At 36.8% G+C, this 23,859-nt stretch overlaps 2 protein-coding genes across 4 annotated transcripts in view; one reads left to right on the top strand and one right to left on the bottom strand.

Moving 5' to 3' along the window:
* Positions 1–23,859, top strand: part of RECQL5 (RecQ like helicase 5) — a 65,638-nt gene that overhangs the window by 18,689 nt on the left and 23,090 nt on the right. For all 3 annotated transcript variants that reach the window (XM_034408647.3, XM_034408649.3, XM_034408648.3), the window contains exons 9-10: positions 19,726–19,953; positions 21,172–21,268. In XM_034408647.3, coding sequence (XP_034264538.2) covers positions 19,726–19,953; positions 21,172–21,268 — 325 coding nt within the window. The remainder of the gene's footprint in view (positions 1–19,725; positions 19,954–21,171; positions 21,269–23,859) is intronic.
* SMIM5 (small integral membrane protein 5) lies at positions 921–17,157 on the bottom strand. Its single transcript, XM_034408653.3, has 4 exons — positions 17,019–17,157; positions 10,021–10,110; positions 3,071–3,227; positions 921–1,608 (listed from the first exon to the last, which is right to left on the bottom strand). Exons 3-4 carry the CDS (start codon positions 3,195–3,197, stop codon positions 1,493–1,495), a joined length of 243 nt encoding a protein of 80 aa, XP_034264544.2. The 5' UTR covers positions 3,198–3,227; positions 10,021–10,110; positions 17,019–17,157; the 3' UTR covers positions 921–1,492.

Raw genomic sequence — 23,859 nt, 5'->3', positions numbered from 1 at the left:
TGAACCAGAATAAGGGTTTATTAATCTATATTATTCAGAAATGTGGATTCATGGGATATAACTAGGTAACTATGAGATTATGTATTGTGGTAAAAGGTAACCCTATTTCATGTTAAATTCAGATTCAAATCGCTTTGGGGTAAATGAGATAGTTATCTATTACCACAATAGGAGTCTTAGCAGTCTAACTGTGGGTGATGACAAATATAGATAGTCCAATACCTCTAAAGAACAGCAGATATACCGTTATCTACCACCAACTTTTCTATTTCGATTTACACAGGTCAAGTGCCATCGTTTCTCTTTTGTGCACATGTAACCCTCTTTGAAATTGATTAAAGCAGAAAGTGTCTCTTTGGAAAGGGATTTATACTCTGTTGTAAATTGTAGCTGGGTAGCTCATTCTTGGTTATGTTTTTGCTGTACCATTTAGCATAATGCTGTTGTCCAGCTGTTGCACTCATTTCCTGAGTGAAACCTCCTTTCGCTTGTACTCTGTCTGATCTCTCTGTGTATAAATTCACCTTAAAACACAGACTCCTAATGAAGGGAGCAAAGGATTAAACTGTAAACCTCACTGAATGATTAGAAGAGTTCCTGTTACCTCCTGTTGCCTTTTTTTCCCTTTGGTATATTTTAATTGCCTTAAATATAACATGAACCCACCACAACTATAAATTATTCATAAGAGTATTCATAGAGGACATATATAATTCTTAAGCCCAACATAAAGTCAAGTGATTCTTTTGTTCCCTTTCCTTTGAGTTAAGGATTTGTCATATACAAAGTTTAAACAGAAGACATCAAAACATTAAAAAAAAAAGGCAGTAATTTTTAAAGGCGAGAAACAATACAGCATTGTGAGCATTATCATATCCCTTCAGCTTTCCTTGGGTATACAGCAGCTACAGCATATGTACTTTCTTTGACAGTTGTTTATTCTTTTATTAAGGAGGGAAGGAAGACTAGAGAATTTGTTGCTGCTTTTCTTTGCTGTCTCTGAACTCGTTTGTCATCTTCAAGCCTGCATCATTTTCTGAATGCCTGACTTGCTTAGCTATCATGTCTCTGGTTAACTTAGCTTTAAATGGTTGAGCAGAGGGGAAACCATGCTTATGTTAGACTTCATTCTGCTGAATGCTTGCACATATCTTGATCTCTCTGGGGCTTCCCCAGCTGTAATGTGGAAATGAAATCTGGTGTAACTTTCTTCTGCATGTTTGACCAGATTTTACACTTGGAATTTTAAAAATTGTATTGTCTTGATAGGTTGAGGAGAGAAAACTACTGCAAACGGTGCATTTTCAACATGTCAAAAGCCATGTCATAAAATAGAGTCCTATGTTCAGGTTCAATCTCTTTTTTCCTTCTCTCTCTCTGTCTGTCTCTTACTTTATCTCCTCATTTACCATTATGTTCCATGGATTGGTATGCCATGTTGGAGTCGTTCCAAGTCTTCCCCCAACTTCTGTATTCTTTTTTAAATTCAGTTTTATAAATCATCTGCAGGTTGAACCTCAATCCTTTTGGCCTTCTCTTTTGGTTTTCCATCATAGAAGCAGCTGCAGCAAAAGCTGCAAGCTACAATCATCATTGAAAGCATCGTAACTGAAAGGTGAAAGGAGACAAAGAATATTGGTTTTGGAAATGGACCAGAAATTAGAACCAGTCCAGCCCACTACGCAGTGAGTGTAAGCAGATGTAGTCCAGATGTAGCTTTAGAAAGTAATTTCTGAGATTGCTTATAATGCCAACAAAATACTAGCTGATAAGAATTATTACTTTTGATATTCAAATTATAAATTGTGGCTTAATGTTTTTAATTGTTGAGCTTCTTGGGCTTAAAATTGTTGTAATGCTTTCTGCCACACTCAGTGAGGGGATGTGGAGGGAAAGGTAGGTATAGCTGAATACCTGGTGCAGAAAAAGCATAAGCAAAGTGTTGTGTTTATGCACATCCCACCCGTCTCCTCCTACATAGACATGAGGAAAATTTTAGAGGATTTAGCTTCACCTCCCCCAAACCCTGGTTTTTTCTCTTTCTTTTGCCACTGTAATAAATCTTCTCCTGGCCACACAGGAGAAGGGGTGGAATAGACTCAGCAATTTGCTTAGATTTGTTCAGGCTTGTCTGCCAGCCTCTCCTTTTCACACTTTAACTTATTCTTCAGCTGCTTTTATTCAATGGTTAACTTCCTAAAAATTAATGGGCCTTAATTAAATGTTTATTCGTCCTGTGAACTCCTGATCTAGTTCGAAGCTGGTTCAAATATGCCCATGTTATTAGAATATTTCAGAAGTAAATATGTTCCATGGAAATATAATCACAGACATTTCATATTGCTCCACACAATCTGCTTTCTAGTGCTTCAAGTATCCCTTCTTTTTACACTGATAAATGTCCAGTTAAAAACATGCATACTTCAGTATAATGTTGAGATGTGCGAGTTTACAATTATAGGTAGTCCTCGCTTAGTAGCCACAATTGGAACTGGCAACTGGTCATTAAGCAAAGCGGTTGTTAAAGGAAATCATTCTTATGATGTTAGTTCACCTTTCTTTTTCTTTACAACCCAGCAAAGATCATAGATGTGATGATTGGTTGTAAAGTTATTTTTTTGCCACTGTTGTAACTAGTAATAGCCATTAAACAAGGACTATCTATGCTTAGACAGTGTTCATAACCTGGAACGAAAAATATGCTAGCACAGTTCTTAAATCAAAAGCCTTATTCTCATCATTCTTACTTTGTTGATTGACCATGCTGATTTGGAATAGTAGGCATTGTGGCCCTGCATATCTGAAGCCATTCAGTTGGAGAAGCTTAATTTAAATATTGTATATATGTTACCATATTGAAAAGCTTTGTGTATTGCAGTATACATAAAGACTTCAGACTATCCCATTCTAAATTAAAGCATTTAGTTCCTTCTGAACTTTATAGCCTTCTATAAATCAGAAAAGATTTAAATTACAGAATAAGCTTATGAAACAGCACTATTTAGAGCTCCTATCAAACATATTAGCTGAGCCTGGATCTGTTGCAAGCATCAGGAAGCTGGATACTTACCAATGAATAAGATAATAATAAAAAAACAGACAATCTCCAGCGGGTCAGCTTTGGGTAGTCTCTGGAGCTTAAGCCATAATTTGTAACCAATAGCACTGAGCTCGTTCTGAAATTCTTTGAAGGACATTCTGCTGTTCTCAGTCCACAGCTTGCAGCACTGGGGTACAGAGAGGAAGGCAGAAGACAATGTGTTTTGCTTTAGTTTCAGCTTGTGAGCGCTAGGAGAAAGACCTGCCTTTTATTTGAAGCCAGCAAAAAGCAAGATCATTAACAAAACAAGTTTATCCGGGCTGTGCCCCAGGATTTTCAGACAGCTGCTTGGATGAAGGTTCTCCAAAGTTGCCCAAACATAAAAATACATTGAAAGCAATCAAATTGTAATTTGCATTTGTCTCATTTTAGAGTTGTGGCACGAGTGTAGCATCTCCTTGTATAGAGCCCAAACAATTAATCATGGGTATATGTATCTATTTAAAGTATGTGTGTTGTATCTTCATAGTACATTATCAGTGGTGATATGATTTGTTCTATTTTGACAGCATACTGACAGTTAAGGGGGGTTTATAATTCACTTGCTAGCTTTTCTTGATCTTCCAGTGAGAAAATAATTCCATCTCACAGTAAAGCAGGCTTGGAGCAAATCCAACATGAAGTGCATCATTTGCCTTTCACATAATAAATGATGTTCTAAGTTCTATGTTCCATCTACTAAGAAGTATTTGTTTCTGTTCCAGAGTTGTTGGGGTTCTATCTGCTACATGGTACATTCTGAAACCTCTAGTCTAAGAGTGGCATCACTATTTCATTCTGAGTGTTCTGTTCAGTGTTTTATAGCATAACTCAGATTAGATATATTTTAAAACATAGCACAGAAATTATGAAGGTATAACATACCAGAAAATAATAAGAAAGGAACCACAAAGAAAACATCTGTTACAGGTTCATTCTTTTTGACCTAGCTACCAATTTGTTATGAGCTCTGTATTGCCTTTAAGCTGTTGAAAAAATGATAATGTAATAGCATGTAATATAGTTAAAATCTCAAGGGAACTCCTTAACCTAAGGAATTAGACTAGCTCCAATTATAGTATTAATGGCATTGGACTTGGAAATGGATTTTGGCTACTGATGGTGGGGGGATCAGGCTGTTTGAGAAAATCACCCTGTCATTTGGGCAGGGTGATTCACAGAGTGTTCATTTACAAATCAAGGACAATGCTTATCCTTACCTCCCCTCGCACTTCAGAACAACTTGTTTTTTACCTGGGAAAATGTGGGCATATTTCTAAACAAATGGTTGGTTATGTGGAGGTACAGAGATGTAGTTTTGAATAAAGAAAATGCTTAACACCAATGCTTTAAAATGAGACTCAAGGAAGATTGGTGAATGTCAAAACAGGTGTCCATAAAATAGATTGCCTATAGACATCACATAGCCTACTTTTATATTTATGGGAGGTTCTTATTATTTTACACCTTGTAATATATATTTTTATTTTAAATTATAAATGGTAAATGTATGTAGTCTTACTCTATGTGTGTTGGCAGAAATATGGGAATAAAATTATAAATACCTCAAATCTATCACATTTGAATCAATAATTGCTAGCATTATGTCAAAATAAAGCTGATATTTTTTCTTAAGTATCAAATATAGGGTAGAACTTATGAATTAGAGAATTATTATCTAAGCAATGTGCTAAGATATTTAATTTAATAGCTGGAATAGTAAAGTGGATAATGGGCCAAAATACACAGTGGTAGTTGGTTGGTTGGAGAATGCATGAGTTCCTGCATGAGGCAATCTACATTATGATTGATTGCTGGATGTAAAGGGGGACTTTCCCTTTTTCCCGCCTTTTTGCTGTTTTGTGATTTACCATCATGATGTGCCTGTGATGTGCCTGGTTATGTTATTTGTTGTAAATATATGTTAAATATATTTATTTATATAAAATTACAAGTTCGTGTAAGCATCTCTGACTTCATTTGGACACCTGCTGCACAATTCCCTAACAGGTTATGGGCCCAGAAGTTCCCTGACATGACAGTAGAAAATTTCTCTGATGTAAAAAAATTTTTGTGAGTCCTAGAAAGGTTGAGGATTATTGGCTTGTACAGACAGCAAGAGGCTATGTTATAGGAATGGGAGGAGGATTTCCTTTGGCTCTTCTTTAGGATGAATTATCTCTCATGGAGCATAAAGATGGAGATGTTTCTGGAAAGGAGGATTTGTAGACTGTTGTAAGCAATCCTCCAGCAAAACTTAATGAGGAACAACAAAAGCATAATTTTGTGCTGGGAGGATAGTCAGGTAATACATGTGCGTGGGCTCACAACTGCTAGGGAATACTGCTTTGCATTAACCAGAATTTATGTAAGGAAGATGGCAAGCAGCAAGTAACTCTCACCAGAAAACTTTATAGAGCAAGGCTATATTGTCTGGAGAAAGTCTGTCAAATCACCTCCAGTTCATGAGGAAACCTTCCTAGAAGAGCAAGGAATGGTGTTTTCAGAAGCAGCACAAAGTGTATGGTGCTGTGTTCCCTTGATGATACATGGGACATGTTAGTAGCAAACCTGGAGTCCATGAAAAAGCATGATTTAACTGAGTTATATAACCAGGAGGCTTTTGGAAGAAGAACAGAAAAAATTAGTGAGAAACATTGCACCTGAGAGTAACAATAGTAATTTACAGCTCAGTCAAAAAAGATCTGCATTCCAGAGAGATAACAAGATGGGAGAGAAAATCTGTGTACTAAAAACGCTGCTTTGCATGTGGATCCACTCAACATATCCAGAGAAATTGCCCAGTAAAAAGATTAAAAGAAACAAACAGAGAGACAGCACAACAATAGAAGAAGGGAGACACACAGATTTCTATGGTGAAGGCAAACAACCAAGGCATTCAAGACATTTGGTTGTTGGACAGTGGGGCAAAGGAGCATATTATAAACAACTTTTTCCAGTCTGGGACCAGCTGCCCAGAAATATGTAAGCCTGGCAAATGGTAATCGTTCTTTTGTACAGGGGCAAGGAACAGTATATGTACCATGTATTGGTAAGTCGTTTGATAAGGTTTTGTGTACCAGATTTAGATCACAATTTGCTGAGTGTGTCTTGGAGAGTGGAGTTGAAGAATGAAGGATATGAGGTAATTTTTAGAAAGGGTACATGCAAAGTCATAAAGACTATCAGTGTGTGCACAAGATTTGAAACTGAACAATTTATGTTTTGAACCACAAGAAAACTAGTGGCAGTATGCAAACAATTTCTAATGAATCAAAGCATAATGGCTGTGCACATTTATTGCACAGAAGACTGGATCATGCAAACTTTAAAGTATTACAGAAAATGCCTGACTTGAATGTAGAAGATTGTGACAACTATTTGGATTGTGCAAAGAGACCAAATCGAAAATAAACCCTGTCAGCAAAAGAAGTGATAGGAAATCTGACAGCATTTTTCAGTTAGTACACACTGATTTAATTGGCCCTCTATCTCTATCAATGGGAGAGGCCAAATTTGCTTAGGTAATTGTTGATGATTTCTCAAGATATGAGTATTGTTTTTACTAAAAAGCAAAACAGAACTGTTCAGCAATTTAAGCAGTGGGTAATGTTCATAGACAGGAGGGTATGTCAACTACAAACAGACAGAGGAACAGAGTTCATGTCTAACATGTTTCAGCAGTGGCTGAGAAAGAAAGGCATAACCCATAGAAGAATGAATCTCTACACTCTGGCAAAGAATGGAATTGTTGAATGCAGAAATGGTGGGTTACAAACTATGAAAGATACATTACTAGCAGATGCAGGAATGAGTAAACTGTATTGGTGAAGCAATTTTAACTGCCAATTATTTGGTAATAGACTATGGAGTTCAGCAATTAATGAAACTCCATATTACATGTTATATAAAAGACAACTATCCTTGGCACATTTAAGAATCTTTGGTGACAGTGCATGGGTGCACATTCCCAAGACAATGAGGAGGAAAGGACAGCCAAAGGCAAGGGATTAAATGAAATTTATAGGTTATCAATCAGGATCAAAGGCATTTTTGTGTCCATCTGTAAATGTTGTTATCTCACATTCTGCAAATTTTTCAGAACATGAGAATTGGGAAAAGATTCATGCCAGTACTGAAATTTTAATGCCTGTTAGTCAGAGGTCTCCAATGAATGAACATTCACACAGGCAAGTAAAACAGGAATCCAAGAGTAGTTTAGGATTTGTGTATAGCTCAGGGGAATGTTTGGAGAGTGAAATTCCAGTGAAACAGGAAGAGTTTATTCCAAGGACGGCTGAGAGAGCAAACAAAGATGTCCCTCCAGAAAGATTCACAGTTGATGAGGTAAAAAGTATGTGACATCTTTTATGAGCCCCCAAATTACCAGGAAGTATTCAATTTACCTCTGGCAGAACAAAAGAAATGGAAAGAGGTTATAGATAAAGAAATGTTGCCTATGCAAAAACAAAGTTTTCACTCCAATGGGGTTACCAGAGAGAGAAAAAGCTGTTGGGTGCAGATGGATATACAAAAAGAAACTTTTGATGAATGATGAAGTATAATATAAAGCAAGGTTAGTTGCTCAAAGCCTACATAACAACACTGGTTAAGAATTAAAAGAATACTACATTTAAAAGGAAACATGGATTTTGGATTGCATTTTCAACCATCAAATGAATTGGGAATTGAAATGTTTTGTAACCAGTGATTGGGCTAATGATGTACAAGATGGACAATGTCAAGATTTGTTGTAATGTTTGCAAATACACTATTGGTTGGAAATCTAGAAAACAGACCTCAGTTGCCATTTTCACAGCTGAGGAGGTTCATAGCATTGCCAGAATTGTGCTCAGAGTTAACATGGTATATACAATTGTTAAAGGATTTGGATATTGAAGTGAAAGGAGCTATACCAATATTTGAAGTAGCACAATATATATACAAATGGCAACAGGTGAGAGAGTAAAAACCAGAAGCAAGCATGTTGACATAAAATATGTCAGAAAAGCAGTGAAAGAAAATGTGATAGATCTAATTTATTGTCTATCAGAAAACAACTTAGCTGATTTCATGACAAAGCCATTGAGTATACAAAGACACAAAGATCTTGTGAAACAACTTGGTTTGAAAATTTGAAATTTGAAAACAGCAATTAACTATCTTCATACAAATCTTGAATTCTAAGCCATTCTTCAATCATGTATAAATACTTTTGCAAACTTAAGGATTTGAATTGGCAAAAAAATTAAGTGTTTAGGATTTAGTATGAGAAAGTAAAAAGTGTGTCATTGCAAGGCTTAGGAAAAACTTGGTGCATATGATAATAAATAATGGTGGCTTGTGGGATTGCAGGTAAAGGAGACTTATTTTTTCCTAAATTGTACATATTGATATTTTTAAATGTAGACTTCCTTTGCAAAGTCTATTTTAGATGTAGATTTCCATTGCAGTACCTATTAAAGCAATGAAAAATTACTAGATTAACACAGTGAACTGAATATAAAGCATATTCCAGAAATGGATAATTTGTTAACAAGTTGGATATTTTACATTAGCTTTTCCTTTTATAAATTATGGTTGTGGATTTGGGGAACTACTCTCACTCTCCACTTGGATGCAGCTTTTAAAGCCAAAATTATGGAGTTATTTCTTATTCCAAGCAAAATACATAATAAGCAATGCATTATTGTATACCATTTCATTAATAAACAATTCTTCATAGAAAAATCCAGTCACTTTAAAAACGAACTGTCCTTAAGCTTGCTTTCTTCTCTTTGAATGTTATTTTCCCAATTGAAATGCAATAGCAGTTCAGCTCATGCAAACATTCATTACAGTGTGAAGCAATCTTGATATTTTGTTTATATAATGGTATGCTATAATAAATGTTTATGGAGATTCTCAGTCATCCAGGTTATTGTTGTTCCAAATATGGTTTTTCAAGAGGCAACTGGACTTTCTAGTTTTTCTTTGAAGACAAAAGAACTCTAGAATGCAAATGACCAGCTGTCTGCAAGGAGTATAAAATCCTTCCATTCCCCACCATCCAGCCGGAGCTGAAGAAGCTTCTTGAATGAGAAGCGAAACGTCTTCAAAGAAAAACTAGAAAGTCCAGTTGCTTCTTGAAAAACCACCTATGGGTATGCGATAGTAATGATTTTAAACTTGTTTTTCCTGTATGCTTTCCTGTCAGGTGGTAATGAATTGCAGATAGTTATATAGGTATCCTCAACCTTTAGGTTGTTTCTCCAAACCTTGATGATGGAGCAGACTTCTTTCTACAGAATATGCTCTGTAGAAGGAATTTCTTAGACATTCTTCCAAGGAATATTCAGAAGTTCACTGTCCTTGGTAGCAGGTTATTATTGTTCCTAAGACTCTACTAAGTGAAATAACTATGTTTTGTGCAGAGCCCCTTCACCAACTTAATGTCGGCATCTGCTCCAGCTTTGTTTCATAAAGGCACTACTGGTTTGAGTGGGCAGTCCTGCAGGTGTCCAGATGCCAAATCATAAAGGGCTTTATAGGTTGAAAACAGTGCCCTAAATGGTACTCGAAAACCAATAGGCAACCAAGACAAGGTCTGGAAAGCCAAATGTTGTATATTCTAACCTTCAGGAGGCCAGAAGTTATGTGAGTCACTGTATTTTGAACTAATTGTAATTTCTAAATAGCCTTTAAATATTGCCCCAACTGGAGTGCATCATAGTAGTCTAACTGGGTAGTGATGAGGTAATAATGAGTTACTGTACTGTAGCCAGGTTCTTCTACCCCAGGGTCAGGTCACAGCTGGCACACAAGCTATGTCCTTCTGGCAACAGCTTCCACCTGCTGTTCTAGCCAGAGCTGCAAATCCAGAAAGATCCCAAGTGGTGAGCCTGCTCTCTGCTAAATATTGCTTGCCCATTAAAGAGGCAATAACAGCAACTCTGACTTACTTGGATTCAGCTTCAATGTGCTCACTCCCATCCGGACCTTGATTGCCTCCAGATACCAGGAAAGAATGACAACAGCATCTCCCTCACAACCTGAGGTGGTGATATACAGTTGGTTATTATGAGAGCACAGGTACTCCTTGCTTTATGACATTCGTTCAGTGAGCATTCAGGACTTACCATAGCACTCTGTGGTATAGCACTTGTGGCAGTGATGGGGCTGAATTAAAACCTTGGGTGCAGTTCAAGTTGCTGGTTAACCCCTTAAAAACCTTATATGGCATGGGACCTGGTTATTTGCGGGAGTGCCTTTTCCTAAGACTGTCCGCCTGTCTCACTAGATCAAATTGGATGGCCATGCACCAGATCCCTTCCCTAAAATCTTTCTGTCTCCAAACTTCATCATTGCACAATTTGTTCATATCTTTGTGGATAATATCAAGTAAAGGATAACATATTGTACTCTCCTCCACTTTCTGAAGGAGAAAATGGATGGCAAGTTATAAATTTCATGGAAGGTCCATGCTTTATATGGTTTGCTCTTCCAACAGAAGTTGTGGCAGCCATCACTATTGTTTTGTATCTTTTTGAAAGATGTACAATTTGCTTTTGTAAAGTATTATCCAGTTTCCTTGGTTAGGGCGAACAATGGAGGTACCAATAATAATATGATTTTGTTAATGCAATCACTGATTTTTATCCAGATGCTCTCTACTGTATCCCTATGTTCTTCCACTTAGATTGCTGATCTGATGTAGTTATTTTTTCACTCCTCCCATTTTATTACTATGGGAAAAATCTTCAACCTGCAGCATGAGAAGAACATGACTTGTTAAGGAGGCTGTAATAAGTTCTTGTAATGATAAGCATAGTGCATTTATAGCTATCTGGATTAGGACACCAGTACTTTTGTACTCTTTTTGTGTTTGTTGAAAAAAAAGTATGGTTGGTTGGCTGGCATTCCCACTTCTACCCAAGTATCAGCAAGTCATGAGTAAAACAATCTCCTTCACACTGAATGCAATATTTTGAGAGCACTGATTAGAACAAGTGATTAAGATTAATTTGACACTTTAAAAAATTATTTAAAGCTTTAGCTTTGGCATTTTTGCCTGCCTGCCAAATGGAAATTTCTATATGTGACCTGTGAAATGAGAATGAGCAGAAGAAATTTTTCAAAAGACAATAATTGAATGATCTGAATAATTGTAGTGGTTTCTTCACCCAAAAGTTTACCAGGTTTCATTACCGACCAATCAGGATTTTATTTGGCTTTTATTGACAGTTGTTCTTCAGTCTGGCATTTGGTTGCCTCTGTCAGTAAAGTATGCATAGTCAATCCACTACATGGGGAAAAATAGTTTTTTCTAGGAAAATGATCACTTCAAACTCTCTGTATATATTTATGTTTAATTTTTTGGCTTATAATTTTACCTACTCCCACAGCTACCAATGGAACATGATACAGGTAGTCCTAGACTTACAATAATTTATTTAGTGATGTTCAAAGTTACAACATCACTGAAAAAAGTGATTTATGAGCATTTTTCACACCTACAATTGTTGTAACATCCCCATGGTCATGTGATTTACATTCGGATGCTTGACAACTGACTCACATTTATGAGAGTTGCAGTGTCCAGGAGTCATGTAATTGTCTTTTATGACCTTCTGTCAAGCAAAGTCAATGGGGAAACAAAATTCACTTAACAACCATGTTATTAATTTAACAACTGCAGTGATTCACTTAACAAATATGGCAAGAAAAGTCTTAAAATGGGGCAAAACTCATTTAACAAATTTCTCACTTAGCAACATAAATTTTGGGCTCAATTGTGGTTGTAAGTTGAAGACTACCTGTACAGAACTGATTTTCTCAAATTCTCCTTCACTCTCCATTTTCTTTTAACTTGTACAATGACATGCAGATTGTTAGCTGAGCTCTCTGAGAACTGCAAACCCCTCTGATTGAACTGAGTAGCTTGCATGTGTGGTGAAGTATGGCTTCTTTTCTATTATGATATTTATTCCACAAAAAAAGGCAAGTTTTTCATTCATGCATATGCAGGTCCCCTTTCTATGCTGCCAAAAATTTAAAGAGAGAGGAAACAAACTACTAGGGATCACACAGCCTAGGGGAAGGTGACTGTCTTTTTCTAAACCACAGAATTAGTGGCTCCTGATGGAATCTAAGAATGACATTCTTTTATTAAAACTGCCAGTTGCTTATACTAAACAATTGGATGCGGGATTGTTCATTTTCTCACCTTATGTACAAGAGCCTAACACAGTCTGGCTAGCTAGCTTAAAAGAGCCTTTCTTAAGGGTACTCCTTTGAACAAATCTTGTCTGTTGTAGGGAGTAGTTTGAGAATGAGTCCCCTTTGGGAAAATAAGGAAAGCTCTTTTGATTAGCAAAAATTTGTACAGATGTTTTTGTATCTGTTTTTGTATGCACGTATACCAGAATGCCAGTCCTGCCCTAATAACCTGAATTAGGGGATTATTATTTTTGCTTTTGACTCCTCAAGAAGCAGCACTGGATAACAAATCAGCAGGTTAAGGTCATGTGCATACATTCAGATCTTTATTGAGGTGTTTGTACAATGGTCTGAGAGTGCTTTAGCCCATTGTTTTAAAGTGCTGTTTCTTAAAGTGAATGCAGTGATACAGATATTCCAGAAGATTTTCATGAAAAGGATGAAGTCCAAATACTTACAGAAATAAAGGAAAATTCTGTTTTGTCTTAATGTTTCATCTAGGTATTGTTCAAAGTTTTTGTAAAGTGAATGACATACTATGCTAGCCTGTTGTTGTGCCTAGCACTGATAAAAGCTACTTGGTAGTTGTGTTTAAGAGCAGCAACTTTAAAATGTGGGGATTCCAGCTTGCTGGCAGCAGAATTCTGGGAGTTGAAGTCCACACGTCTTAAAAGTTGCTGAGCCTGAAAAATACCGCTTTAGAAGACCAAGAGGCCTCTTTATTACATGACAGCTGGCAATGCAAGCAAGGGTTCTTATGTGGAAGACATGTGTTTTAAATTGCATGTTTCCTTTTAGCTGCTGCATACATTTGTGGCCAAATGTTGGATGCTTTTCTCTTTCTTTTGGCCACAGAATGTTGGACTGTTTTTCCTCCCTGTCTTTTAGCCTTCTCTGGAATCTTCTTTTTTATTTAGCCTTCCTTCCATTCTCTGTTTTCAGCTAATAGCAAGAGGTCTAGCTAGAGAGAGACAATAGTAATTCTCCTACTTAATTAATAATTTAATAGTAATTTAATTATCTCCTTGCTGAACGTTCTAAATGCATTGCAAAACAGATTAGCAAAAAAAAAACAAAAAAAAAAACACCTAAGATCAGTTGGCTCTACTTTGAACCTCAATTTGTATCAAAAGTTTAAGGTGAATTAGGGAATTCTGGAAAAGTTCCTATTGTGGAGAATTTAGCTTGAGGCTTTTCTTTCCATCAAGACTGTAGACTTCTTTGAAACTTTATGCTGTATTGCCACCCAGAAGTGATTGCAGAACCATTATATCAGTAGTTTGATCTAATTAGCTTCATGTACAAAGAAAAAAAAGGGTGGGATTTGGTTAATTTTTATCTCCACCAACAAAAAGTGACTAAAGTATTTCAGTAAGACAGATCCTTACTGAAGCAAACCTGCTTTCTGGTGTGTTTGAGCAAATTGTCTATTTTTAAGCACAGAGACCTTATATGGTTAAAATGATCCTCTCCACAATGTCTGAGTCCTGTAACAGTATTATTCAATTATTTCTTATGTTGTCACATACCTTATGATCAAGAGTCAGAAGATTTGAGACTGTGAGTTACCCCATATTACACAGTTTTCTAAAGCAGGATCAAGGGTGACATAGAGTTTTAAACCTCCAATTTATTCTCTATGTTGTTGCATATTTAGAAAAAGCTAATACAAAAGATAGTTTGGAAACCTATATTGCCAACACCCAAAATGAGAAAAACTTTAATTTTTAGTCCTAGATTGTTATGGAAGAACGATTAACGAATGGAAAATTTATGCAGAAAAAGTAGAAGCAATAATGGCAAGAAACTTAAATAACTAACCTATGCAGATGGAATTATTTATTTTGTACCCCGCTCTATATTTTTGCAAATAATTCAAGATGGTGATCATATCCAGCATACCATTTTCATATTTTCCCCACAACAACATTGAACATTTAGCTGACAGAAAAGGATTTCTAAGGACAAATTTTACTCACACAAATCTGTTTAAAGATTAAGATATTCCTCAAAGAGTTTTCCATTGATCTCTATCCCTTTGGAAGTGAAAGGAATATTAACTACAAATACGGTCTTTTCTTCATATGAGAGCTTGCCACTGAAATGTTTTGTATTGATGGAGAAAAAAAACCCTGGTTTTGTAGGCCTAATAAGCTGCTCAGATATTTAAGTTTTCACTTGTTCCAATTATAATGTGTTAGTTTTAGCTTTGCTTTTATTATATTTATCATTAACATCTTTAAATGGAAGGATGAGATATAATATAAATAACATAAAAATCTCATATATTATGAGATATAATAGAAATAACATAAAGAACTGCTTTGTTCTGTTGTGTATTTGATATGAAGTGCCCCTTCCTAACTAAATGTAGTGTGGCAACTGTTGCCTCTGTTTTTATAGACTTCTGGATCTGTTTGTTTTGTTTGGGACTGCTGTTACAAATTGTCTTGAAGCCGCATCTGATGCCAAATTCCTAAGAAGGCCTGTTGTTTTTTAATTTCTGCAGTTTAGCTGCTTGGGCCTCTCATTTTTTAAAATTAATCTCCCTATAACTCTTTAGATCTTGGAGAAAATTACTATCTCTCAATTAGTTTTTACATTTTGAAAATCAGTTTTGGAAGTCCTCAAACTAGGATTCAGATTATATACAGTTAGCCCTCTGCCACAACTGATTATTAAATTTTTAGACAATAACTTCTGTGTAGGTGCTTAAAATCTATAGTTGAAAGGTGAAACATGTACTAGTTGTTGGTATTAGCTGGAAGCTGATAATATAATGTGCTGGTGAAGTCAGGCTTGCATAGAAACGGAAAGAAAATATCAAATTGTACTTCAATGTTCCTTTATAAAAACATTTTTCCTTTCCACAAGTCACCCCAATTTTCTCACAATTTGTTTTCTTGGACAAAAACTCTTCAGATTTAAAGCTCTCTTTAAATCTTTTAAGGATGATAGCCTGTTACAGTTAAAATAATTGTGTATGTTATTGTATCTTGAAGGGTAACAAATGTATTGCAACATATGCGTTTGTAGGTTGGAGGTCTCTATATGTATATATTTAGAAAATGTATATGCTGCCAACTAGATTGATGTCTTTGGCCAATTTACAGGATGCAGTAGTAACATATACTAACAAAACTTGTTACAAACAAAATATGAAATCAGCTTCAAAAATATTTTACATTAAGAAATGTAGTATAAATAAAAAAAAAAAAAGAAATGTAGTATAAATATGTATAATCCTAAAAATAGGATAAAGAAAAAAATTAATTTATAATATTAGATCAAGCCAATCAATGCATGTTTGGCCGCTTCCAAATACAGATCTTTCGTGAACAGTAAAATGAACATTTAGTTAATGTGAGGTGAGTACCCATGTTCATTTATTAGCACAAAGTAAATGAGAGAACAACCATACTTTTTATTGTACAGTGGTCTGTGCCAAGATTTCTTTAGGTCAAATTTACTGTGGAATTTAACAGAGCTTTACGCTGGTCTTTTGAAGAGTTTTGGAGGAATCTTACAAATTATCTACAATGTTTGGAATGTCATCCTACAAGTTTCATTTTTTTCTTACACAGAAATTTGCCAATCCAGACAAGTTAGAGGCAGGAGTATTGGCATATTGGCAGATGAGTATCAGCAGATATGTCATGCTTTTGAATATGCAGATAGGCAAAACATTAATATTACTGTTCATTTTGGAACTGAATTTGTTCCTTATTGTAACTCCCTTATGTAGCTCATTGTGACCATGTCACTAATTGATCCGGTTGCTTTTTTAAAAAATACCTGCATTATTCAAACACCACACTAATCTAGTCATTGCTTCTTAATAAATAAGCTCAGATTTCCATAAAATACCAATCTATTTTGAAATTATACTCTGCTTAGGCTATTCATGCTTCAAAAGATATTTGAAAGAAGTGTTCCGTCCTCAAACAAGCACAGCCTCTCGAGCAGTCCAAACCTAAGATAAAGATGTCACTGTTTTAAAGAATATTACTAAATTTAATGCAACTCTTAGAGCAGTTGAAACTTTTCCCTTTACATTGTCAACACAATAACAATAATAAATTACACATCAACATAAATTCACATAGAATGCCTTGATAACTGACTTTGTTAAAAGGTATTTATGCAGCTGTTTCCTCCAGACACTGCTGGAGAGTGAAGTGAAAGCATACAAATTTTGATATTTTTTCCACTACTTGGTATAATGACCAATTCTGTGAGTCAAATTTCAGCGATTGTGCAACAGCAATAGAGCCCTCTTCCTGAAGACAAAAATTTCCCCCTCTCAGAAAAAAGTGCTACAGTAATAACGATTAGCAAGTTCCAAAGTATTCCTTCAACATCTATAGTTGATTGTCAGAAAATGCCTTACAGATCAAGACTGGGAAACTCCTGAAAATATTCTTAAATTCTTGTTCATAATAGCATTTAATTTGTGTAGGATAATGCATACCTTTCAAACTAGCAAGGAATCTATGTTACTTTATCTTGCATCAATAACTATGGGTGCTCAAGTATTTTTCCTGTTACCAATTTAAGTTCTCGGTGCTGAGTTTCTAAGAAATAAGAATACAAGGGAACATGCAGAAACAGATCTGTTAACACACTTTTCCTGCAGTGCAACTTTGCCAGCCCAGCAAAAAGCCTTTATCTCCACACCCTGCACTCCCCTGCCCCGGTGTGTCCTTTTTACACACTTTCCTCTCCATTTACAAACACTTACGTTGAACTGTAAGTTGAACAAATCAGTCTTCCTCTGTGCTTCTGTTTGAGAAGAGCTTTTCTCCAGTGGCGTTGAAGAACTTTGTTTTCTCTGTCCTTTGTATTTTTCTGTCACTGCCCTTTCATGTCAGCTCCCGTTGCATTTTTGATTCTCAACGCATATCTCCCTCCTCTGTTTCTCTTATCCTTGTTACTGACAGCCAGCTGCTTTCTCTGCCTGCCTGCGTGTGCGTGCGTACATGCGTGCTGGCACTCTTTCTTTTTGTTGTTAGTATCCTGGAGATGTAAAGTTTCATATTACATACTCACCAAGAAGGGAAAAAAACACAACTGAAGTCTCACTATTGCCACAAGGCAATCAAGAGTTGTTACAACTTTTTGTGCAACTATTGATTGCATCTGAGAAATTTCTTCAGCTCTTTTCTCACACTGTCTGGGCAACTCTTGAGTTCTTTTCCACATCACTGGAGACTGCTAATTTCGTGATGGGTGTTAGAAAAAGAATAGTTTGCTCTTAGCAAAATCAACAGAATGGAAGAGATAACCGAAAGGCTCTTCCTCAACAGATACCAGAAGATCTTTGCAGGCTTATTTTTCTCCTTTGAAATACTCCATGAAAAAGAATCAAAAGACCCAGTTTATACAATGGCTGTGCCCCCCTCCCCCCCATGGGAAGAGAGGTTTTGAGAAGAACTGTTAATACATGGAAGATACAAGTGGAAGCATGTGCACTCCCAGGGCAGGGCAGGGCAGGGTAGGGTAGGGTAGGGTAGGGTAGGGTAGGGTAGGGAGGAAGATGGATGGATGGATGGACAGACAGACATGGATGGATGGATGGATGGATAGATAGTTAGATATTCTGATTCCATGCTATTCCTTGCAAGAAAGAGAGCAGCTTCTCTGATTTCCATTTTTCTTCTTTTTCTTCCTCCTCCTCCTCCCTTCCCCCACATCCTCTGCCTCAATTTAGCACTTTGCAGAGAGTTGGCTGCTCTAAGGTCATGAATAAAGTATTCCAAAGAAAGCTGCTCTGACTATTCTAAGAAAGACCATCAGCCCCTTCCAGCCAAGAAACCAACTGGCAACTTGGCCAGTTCTTGTAACTCTGCCAGAGATTGACCTTTTGACTTGAACCTGTAACTCCATTGCCTCAACCACTAATTAAAAACATTGCCTGCATTTTTATTACTAGTATCATTTTAAAGATGAGAATACGGCTTTAGTTGTACATACTGAGTTCTTTTCTGTTACCTTGGAAGCCCTGCGGGAGTGCTAATAATTAAAAAACAAAGTCTCCTTCCTGGCGTAACCAAATTATATTTTGTTCTTTTCCTTTTCTGGAGAGAAAAAAAAAATGGGACTGCCAAAGACCCTTGGCATTTCCAGCTGGGTAATGCTAGCAATTGCTAGAAGGGCATGAAGAAAAAAAATTCAACCGGATAATCTTTCATTGGTTGTGAAAAGAGGCTTTCTTTTAGCCCAAGAGCAGTGTGAGTCAGTGTCACTTTGCAGAACTGATAAGGGTAGCTTTGTAGCATTTTTTTTTCTCTTCTCCATCCTAACTTTTTGTATTCAGAGATTTTAAGCCACCAGCTGAGTATCTGACACAGATTCAGCTTTCTCAACCGGATGGGTACTAGTGTTAGCACAAACAGGTGATTGTTTTATCTGTACATTTGCTGAAATAGTCCTGACTCTTGCAAAGTTTTACTCCTTCCTCCTAGAATTTAATGGGGAAATGCCTCAAAAGGCATTTTTTAAAATGCCATAAAAATACTCTGCTACCTGTGGTTCATATCTTTCCAGCATAAGCCTGCTTTCAAATGGAAGATGTTTTGGTTTTCGTATTATTTGGAATAAGGAAAAATGAACTCCTTAGGATATTGTACCTATCATTGGAAATAAACTGAAGCCTACATTCCTTTGGTAATGCGGAATGAGACAAAATATATATTCAGTTTATATATTTATAACTGCAATTGTGGCATGCTTGGAGATTAATACAGTAGGAAAAAATAAGTTTTTGAAAGTCTCTATTAAATAGTAATTCCATCTCATGAAGAGCCTGTGCTAAATGGCAAGGATGGAAAGGAGAATGTTGGTTCATTGGCATTCATTCTATTTTTTTTTAATGTTGTCAACAGAAATAGATTATCCTTCTCCCAAAGGTATCTTTTAGCCCAGTCAACAAGGACTGCTTTTTATTGACCTTTTATGGTCTGTACACAGAGTTCCATTCATCCAGCCAGTTAGGTAGTTGCTCTAACATGAACAGCATACAGCATATTTTTCCATTTGATACTCTGCCCAATAACATTCATAAAAACATGTATGAAGGGAAAGGTTAATATGAATCAACCCTAAAACAAGACCTCATTGTAATTTTAAATGCCTGTGGTTTTGATGTGTTATAACTGCCTTTATAACTTCTGGTTAGAGATTAGTAGGAAAGGTTGTCAACAGATCATTAAGGTTACCAAGCTGTATACTCAAATTATCTCAAAATAGAAGGCTAGCACTTTTCAGTAGTCTAGAAAGCATGGTAAGCAAATAATGCTCTTTGTGTCCCCGTGTCCTTATCCTGTGAGTATTTTTAATTTGGCCACCTTCAGACGGTCTCTGAACTTTCCAAACCACTATAAGAAAAGTGTTTTCTCTGTTTTCTTTCCTTTTCCCCCATCTAACATTGCTTCTTTTTTGGCTGTTAGTTGTCGCCATGCTGCCATAGCCAACTACTTTGGAGATGATGTTCCCCAATGTAACAAAAGCTGTGATTACTGTAAGAATCCAGCAGCAGTGAAGAAGCAAGTAGAAGCATTACAGCATAGCACCAAAAGTTGGAGTAGAACCTATATTGGACCTTCTGCTTCATCTTGGAATGCCTGTGACCCTGAGCTTTATGGAGGAGGAAAGCGAGGCTGTGGTGGCTTTGAAAGGTAGGTCTGCATTAACTAATTCGGAAGAGGCATTTTTTTTTGGCCAAATAAGAACTGCTCTTCTTCCCCGCCCACCCCCCACCCCCTTTTTTTGGGGGGGGGTGATTTTGATGATTCTCCTGACTAAGGAGGACAAAAGTTGAGAATTTTTTCTGCGTAAGTGAACTGAAGTGATGATCTCAAAAACCACAGCTTCTTCATGAATCTGCCACCACAATAGATTGCACAATTACTATTTGTAGCTCAGTTTGGAAGTCAAAAGCATCAAGAATAAGGAGGATAAGAAGTATATGTGGGTTTAAATTGTTACAGAAATGCTTTTACATGTTTAAATGTAGTTATGCAATTCTCTTAATACAAATGTAAAACTGGATCTCAGAATGCATTGAGTTGTGTAAACCTGTTGCAAATAAAAGCTGCTGTTCTCCCTTGTGGGGCTGCACAGTTTTTCTGCCTTATTTCTGTTTTCTTGCTTAAGGGAAGGCTGCAGGCCTTAAAAACAAATAGGGAGATGCAACATGTCTGTGGTAGGATAATACTCTCCTGCACTTGCTTCCCAAATTGACTTTTAAGTTAGAGTTAGGGTTAGGGTTAACCCTTAAAAATGTTCAGAAAAAAATGACAGTTTTCTTAGAACAATCTGCCAACTATTGTTGGTAAAAAGATTTTTTCATAATTTCTGTTGGAAAATTAAGCATACATTCGGCATCACTTTCTTCCTGTGAGTGAGAATAAGATCCAAGTGTTTATTTTAACAGCTTATTCTAATATTTATTTTTAATCTTTGCAGCATACTAGATGGGCATTTTCTTACATTACATAGTTATACAAAATTGTTTACATTGTATTTGTGCTGGAGCAGGTAGTATGTGATCTTCTAGATGTTATTGTTCAACCTTCGTCAGCTATCATGCAAGCTAAGTTAGTGAACTTCTGAGTGGGCTTGAAATTTGAATTTGAATTTGAATTTGAATTTGAAACACATTGCCCATCATGGTTCCATAGTTTATTCATCAAATGCAGTTAGTAACTTTGAGTTACATGAACAAAAGGCATTTTATTCTGTAGTAAAACTACAATCTTATTTATACAAGGGTCCATAATCCTGTGCTTAATCCTAATGCCTAGAATATTGGCCTTTGATGCTAATTTAAGATTTGATATAATTTTACATGACTCTCCTGTTCAACTTTCAACTCTTTCTGAGTTATTATTCAGATATGATGAAGATACCAGGAGTGTGGGTGAAGTTAATGAGGACAGCCAGAAAAAGGAATGGAACAGTTTCTATAACAAACAGATGAAGTTGCGCAGGGTAAGTGGAAGAGCTTTCTATAGAAGATAGAGGCTCACCTATATAGGTAATCTTCAAGTTATGAATGTAATGGAGCCTGCCAATTACATTCGTAACCCGAGGATTTGTATGAGTGAATCATGTAATTTGAACGTGATCATAACCTTGCTTTTGTCCACACATTCGCTAATGGAATGTGCGGGTCGTTAAGTGCATGAGGTATTTCAGGGAGCAGAAGACCACGAGGGGCCTAATGCTTTCCTCGACCCACTGAGATATCTCATGCTCCCCCCCCCCCCCGCCTCCATCCTGCCCAACCGGGTCATTTACCTTACATAGATCTCATGATCAATGGAGCTATCTCCTCTCCAGCCTCTCTAATACATTTTCGTGAGCAAAGGCTTGGCGAGACCTAAGGTTGAAAGATTGTGTTCCTATAGGCTCAGGTCATTTTTGCAAAAAGCCTTTGCCAATGAGAACAAGAGCCTGGGAAAGGCTCATGTTCCTCCAGGCCTCCATTCTTGTCGGCAAAGGACTTGAGGAAAAGGCTTTTGCTGACAAGAACGGAGGCCCGGAGGGATACACGCACTCCTCCCGGCCTCCATTCTCGACGGCAAAGGCTTTTTGCAAAGCCGGCAAAAGGCTTTGCAAACGGAGGGAAGGCTTAGGTGCTTCAGGCCTTCCCTCCATTTGCAAAGCCTTTTACTGCAGATCTCATCCAGGCCTCCATTTGCAGAGAACAGAAGCCTAATGTACTGGAAGATCATGCGAGATCAGTAGTATGAGATCTTGTGTTACTGATATCACGTGATCTTGTGGAACTTTAGGCCACCATTCTCTGCAAACGCACTGAAGGCCTAAAGCACCGAAGCAGGCCAAGAAACCGAAGGCTCGCTAGATCTTTGTAAGGCGAGTATCCACAGGCCTAGTGCCTGTGGAGACCCGGCTTATGTGGGGGTGGGGGCAGCGAATAGGCAAGGTGAATGTTGCAGACGCTCTGCGATCATTTGTAAGTGTGAACGACTGCTGTGGTGACGCAACATTCATAATTTTGGGACTGTGTCGTAAGTACTTGGGGGGGGTGTTATGTTGTAACTTTGAACAGTCGCTAAATGAACTGTCATAAATCAAGGATTACCTGTACATTAAACATTTGGATTGAGTATGTCATGCAATCCTGATATGTTTCCTAAGAAGTAAGTCACACTGAGTTAAACTGAACTTACTCCCACAAAAATACAATTGAGCCCAAAATTTATGTTGTTAAGTCAGAATTTGTTAAGTAAACTTTGCCCCATTTTACGACATTCCTTGCCACAATTGTGAAGTGAATCACTGCAGTTAATAAGTTAGTAACCTTGTTATTAAGGGAATCTGGCTTCCTCATTGAGTTGCTTGTCAGAAGGTTGCAAAAAGTGATTCCATGACCCTGGGATGTTGCTACAGTCATAAGTATGAACCAGTTGCCAAGCATCTGAATTTTTATCACATGATCATGGGGATGTTGCAAAGGTTGTAACTGAAAAACTGTCATAAGTCACTTTTTTCAGTGCCATTGTAACTTTGAACGGTCACTAAATGAACAGTTGTAAGTCAAGGACTACCTGTAAGACTTCAGAATTGAGCTAAATATTAAGATTAAACCTTGTAACAATACTAATAGGAAGAAAGACATTCAGTTGCTTTAAAAACTGGATATAATTCTGGCTTTCCTCTGTGGCTAAGAGAATCACATTTTGGAGAATCACCTTTAGTGCTTCATCACAGATATATGCATCCTTTGGGTGACCGGAGGCTGCATAGTGTGTTGGTGAAGATGTGTTCAAAATTGGTAAAACCATGTACTGTACTTGAGCAAAAGTGGGATTTTGTCTTTATTTTGTTTTGTTTTTAAATTGAAATTGCTGAGAATTGTTTCATGGCTTTTAAGAGTACAAACAGCAGGCATCAAAGACAGTAGTTTCTATTTAAAAATCAGTCATTAAAGTGGGCAAGATTTAGGACAATATTACATACAACCACAGAGATTTTGTGACTGACCATTTCACAAGAATTTGCCCACTTTGAAAATACTTCATTTATTTTTATTTATTTTATTTACTTTTTTCTAATGTACTGTATCTATAGATTAAAGATAAGTTAAATCAATTAAATTTTGGTAAATATATAATTAAGAGCCTATTAGGGGAGCCACCATTCTTAGATTGCTAGCCTTGAACTACATTTTCATGCATTTCCTATTTTAAAATAGTGGGAAACCTTGCCACTGAATTTGGACAGCATAGTGAGAATTGTTTAATTTTATTTATTCATTTATATCCTGCCTTTCTTATTTTTATGAATAACTCAAAGCAGTGAACATACATAATACTCCTTCCTCCTCCTATTTTTCTCATAACAACACACCTGTGAAGTGGGTTGAGCTGAGAAAGTAACTGGCCCAAAGCCACTCAGCTGGTTTTCGTGCCTAATGGGGGACTAAAACTCACAGTCTCCTGATTTCTAGCCTGGTACCTTAACCCATAGGTCCAATACAGATCTCAACTCAAGGATAGGAAGAGTAGAGTTTCTTCACACGTGAGACTGCAATTTTAAATTATTTCTTCTTCTAA

The sequence above is a fragment of the Pantherophis guttatus genome, chromosome 2 (genome assembly GCF_059756535.1).
Source record: "Pantherophis guttatus breed Tessera chromosome 2, ASM5975653v1, whole genome shotgun sequence".
Taxonomy (NCBI): domain Eukaryota; kingdom Metazoa; phylum Chordata; class Lepidosauria; order Squamata; family Colubridae; genus Pantherophis; species Pantherophis guttatus.
The sequence above is the reverse complement of the archived record's forward strand: the minus strand, read 5'-3'. Positions and strand labels throughout refer to the sequence as shown.

Excerpts from the sequence above, each read along its gene's own strand:
- SMIM5 (XM_034408653.3), bottom strand. The coding sequence starts at position 3,197 with ATGTCCTTCAAAGAATTTCAGAACGAGCTCAGTGCTATTGGTTACAAA. Across the intron at positions 1,609-3,070 it reads TATTATTATCTTATTCATTG|TTACGATGCTTTCAATGATG; the intron begins GTAAGTATCCAG and ends TTCACCTTTCAG.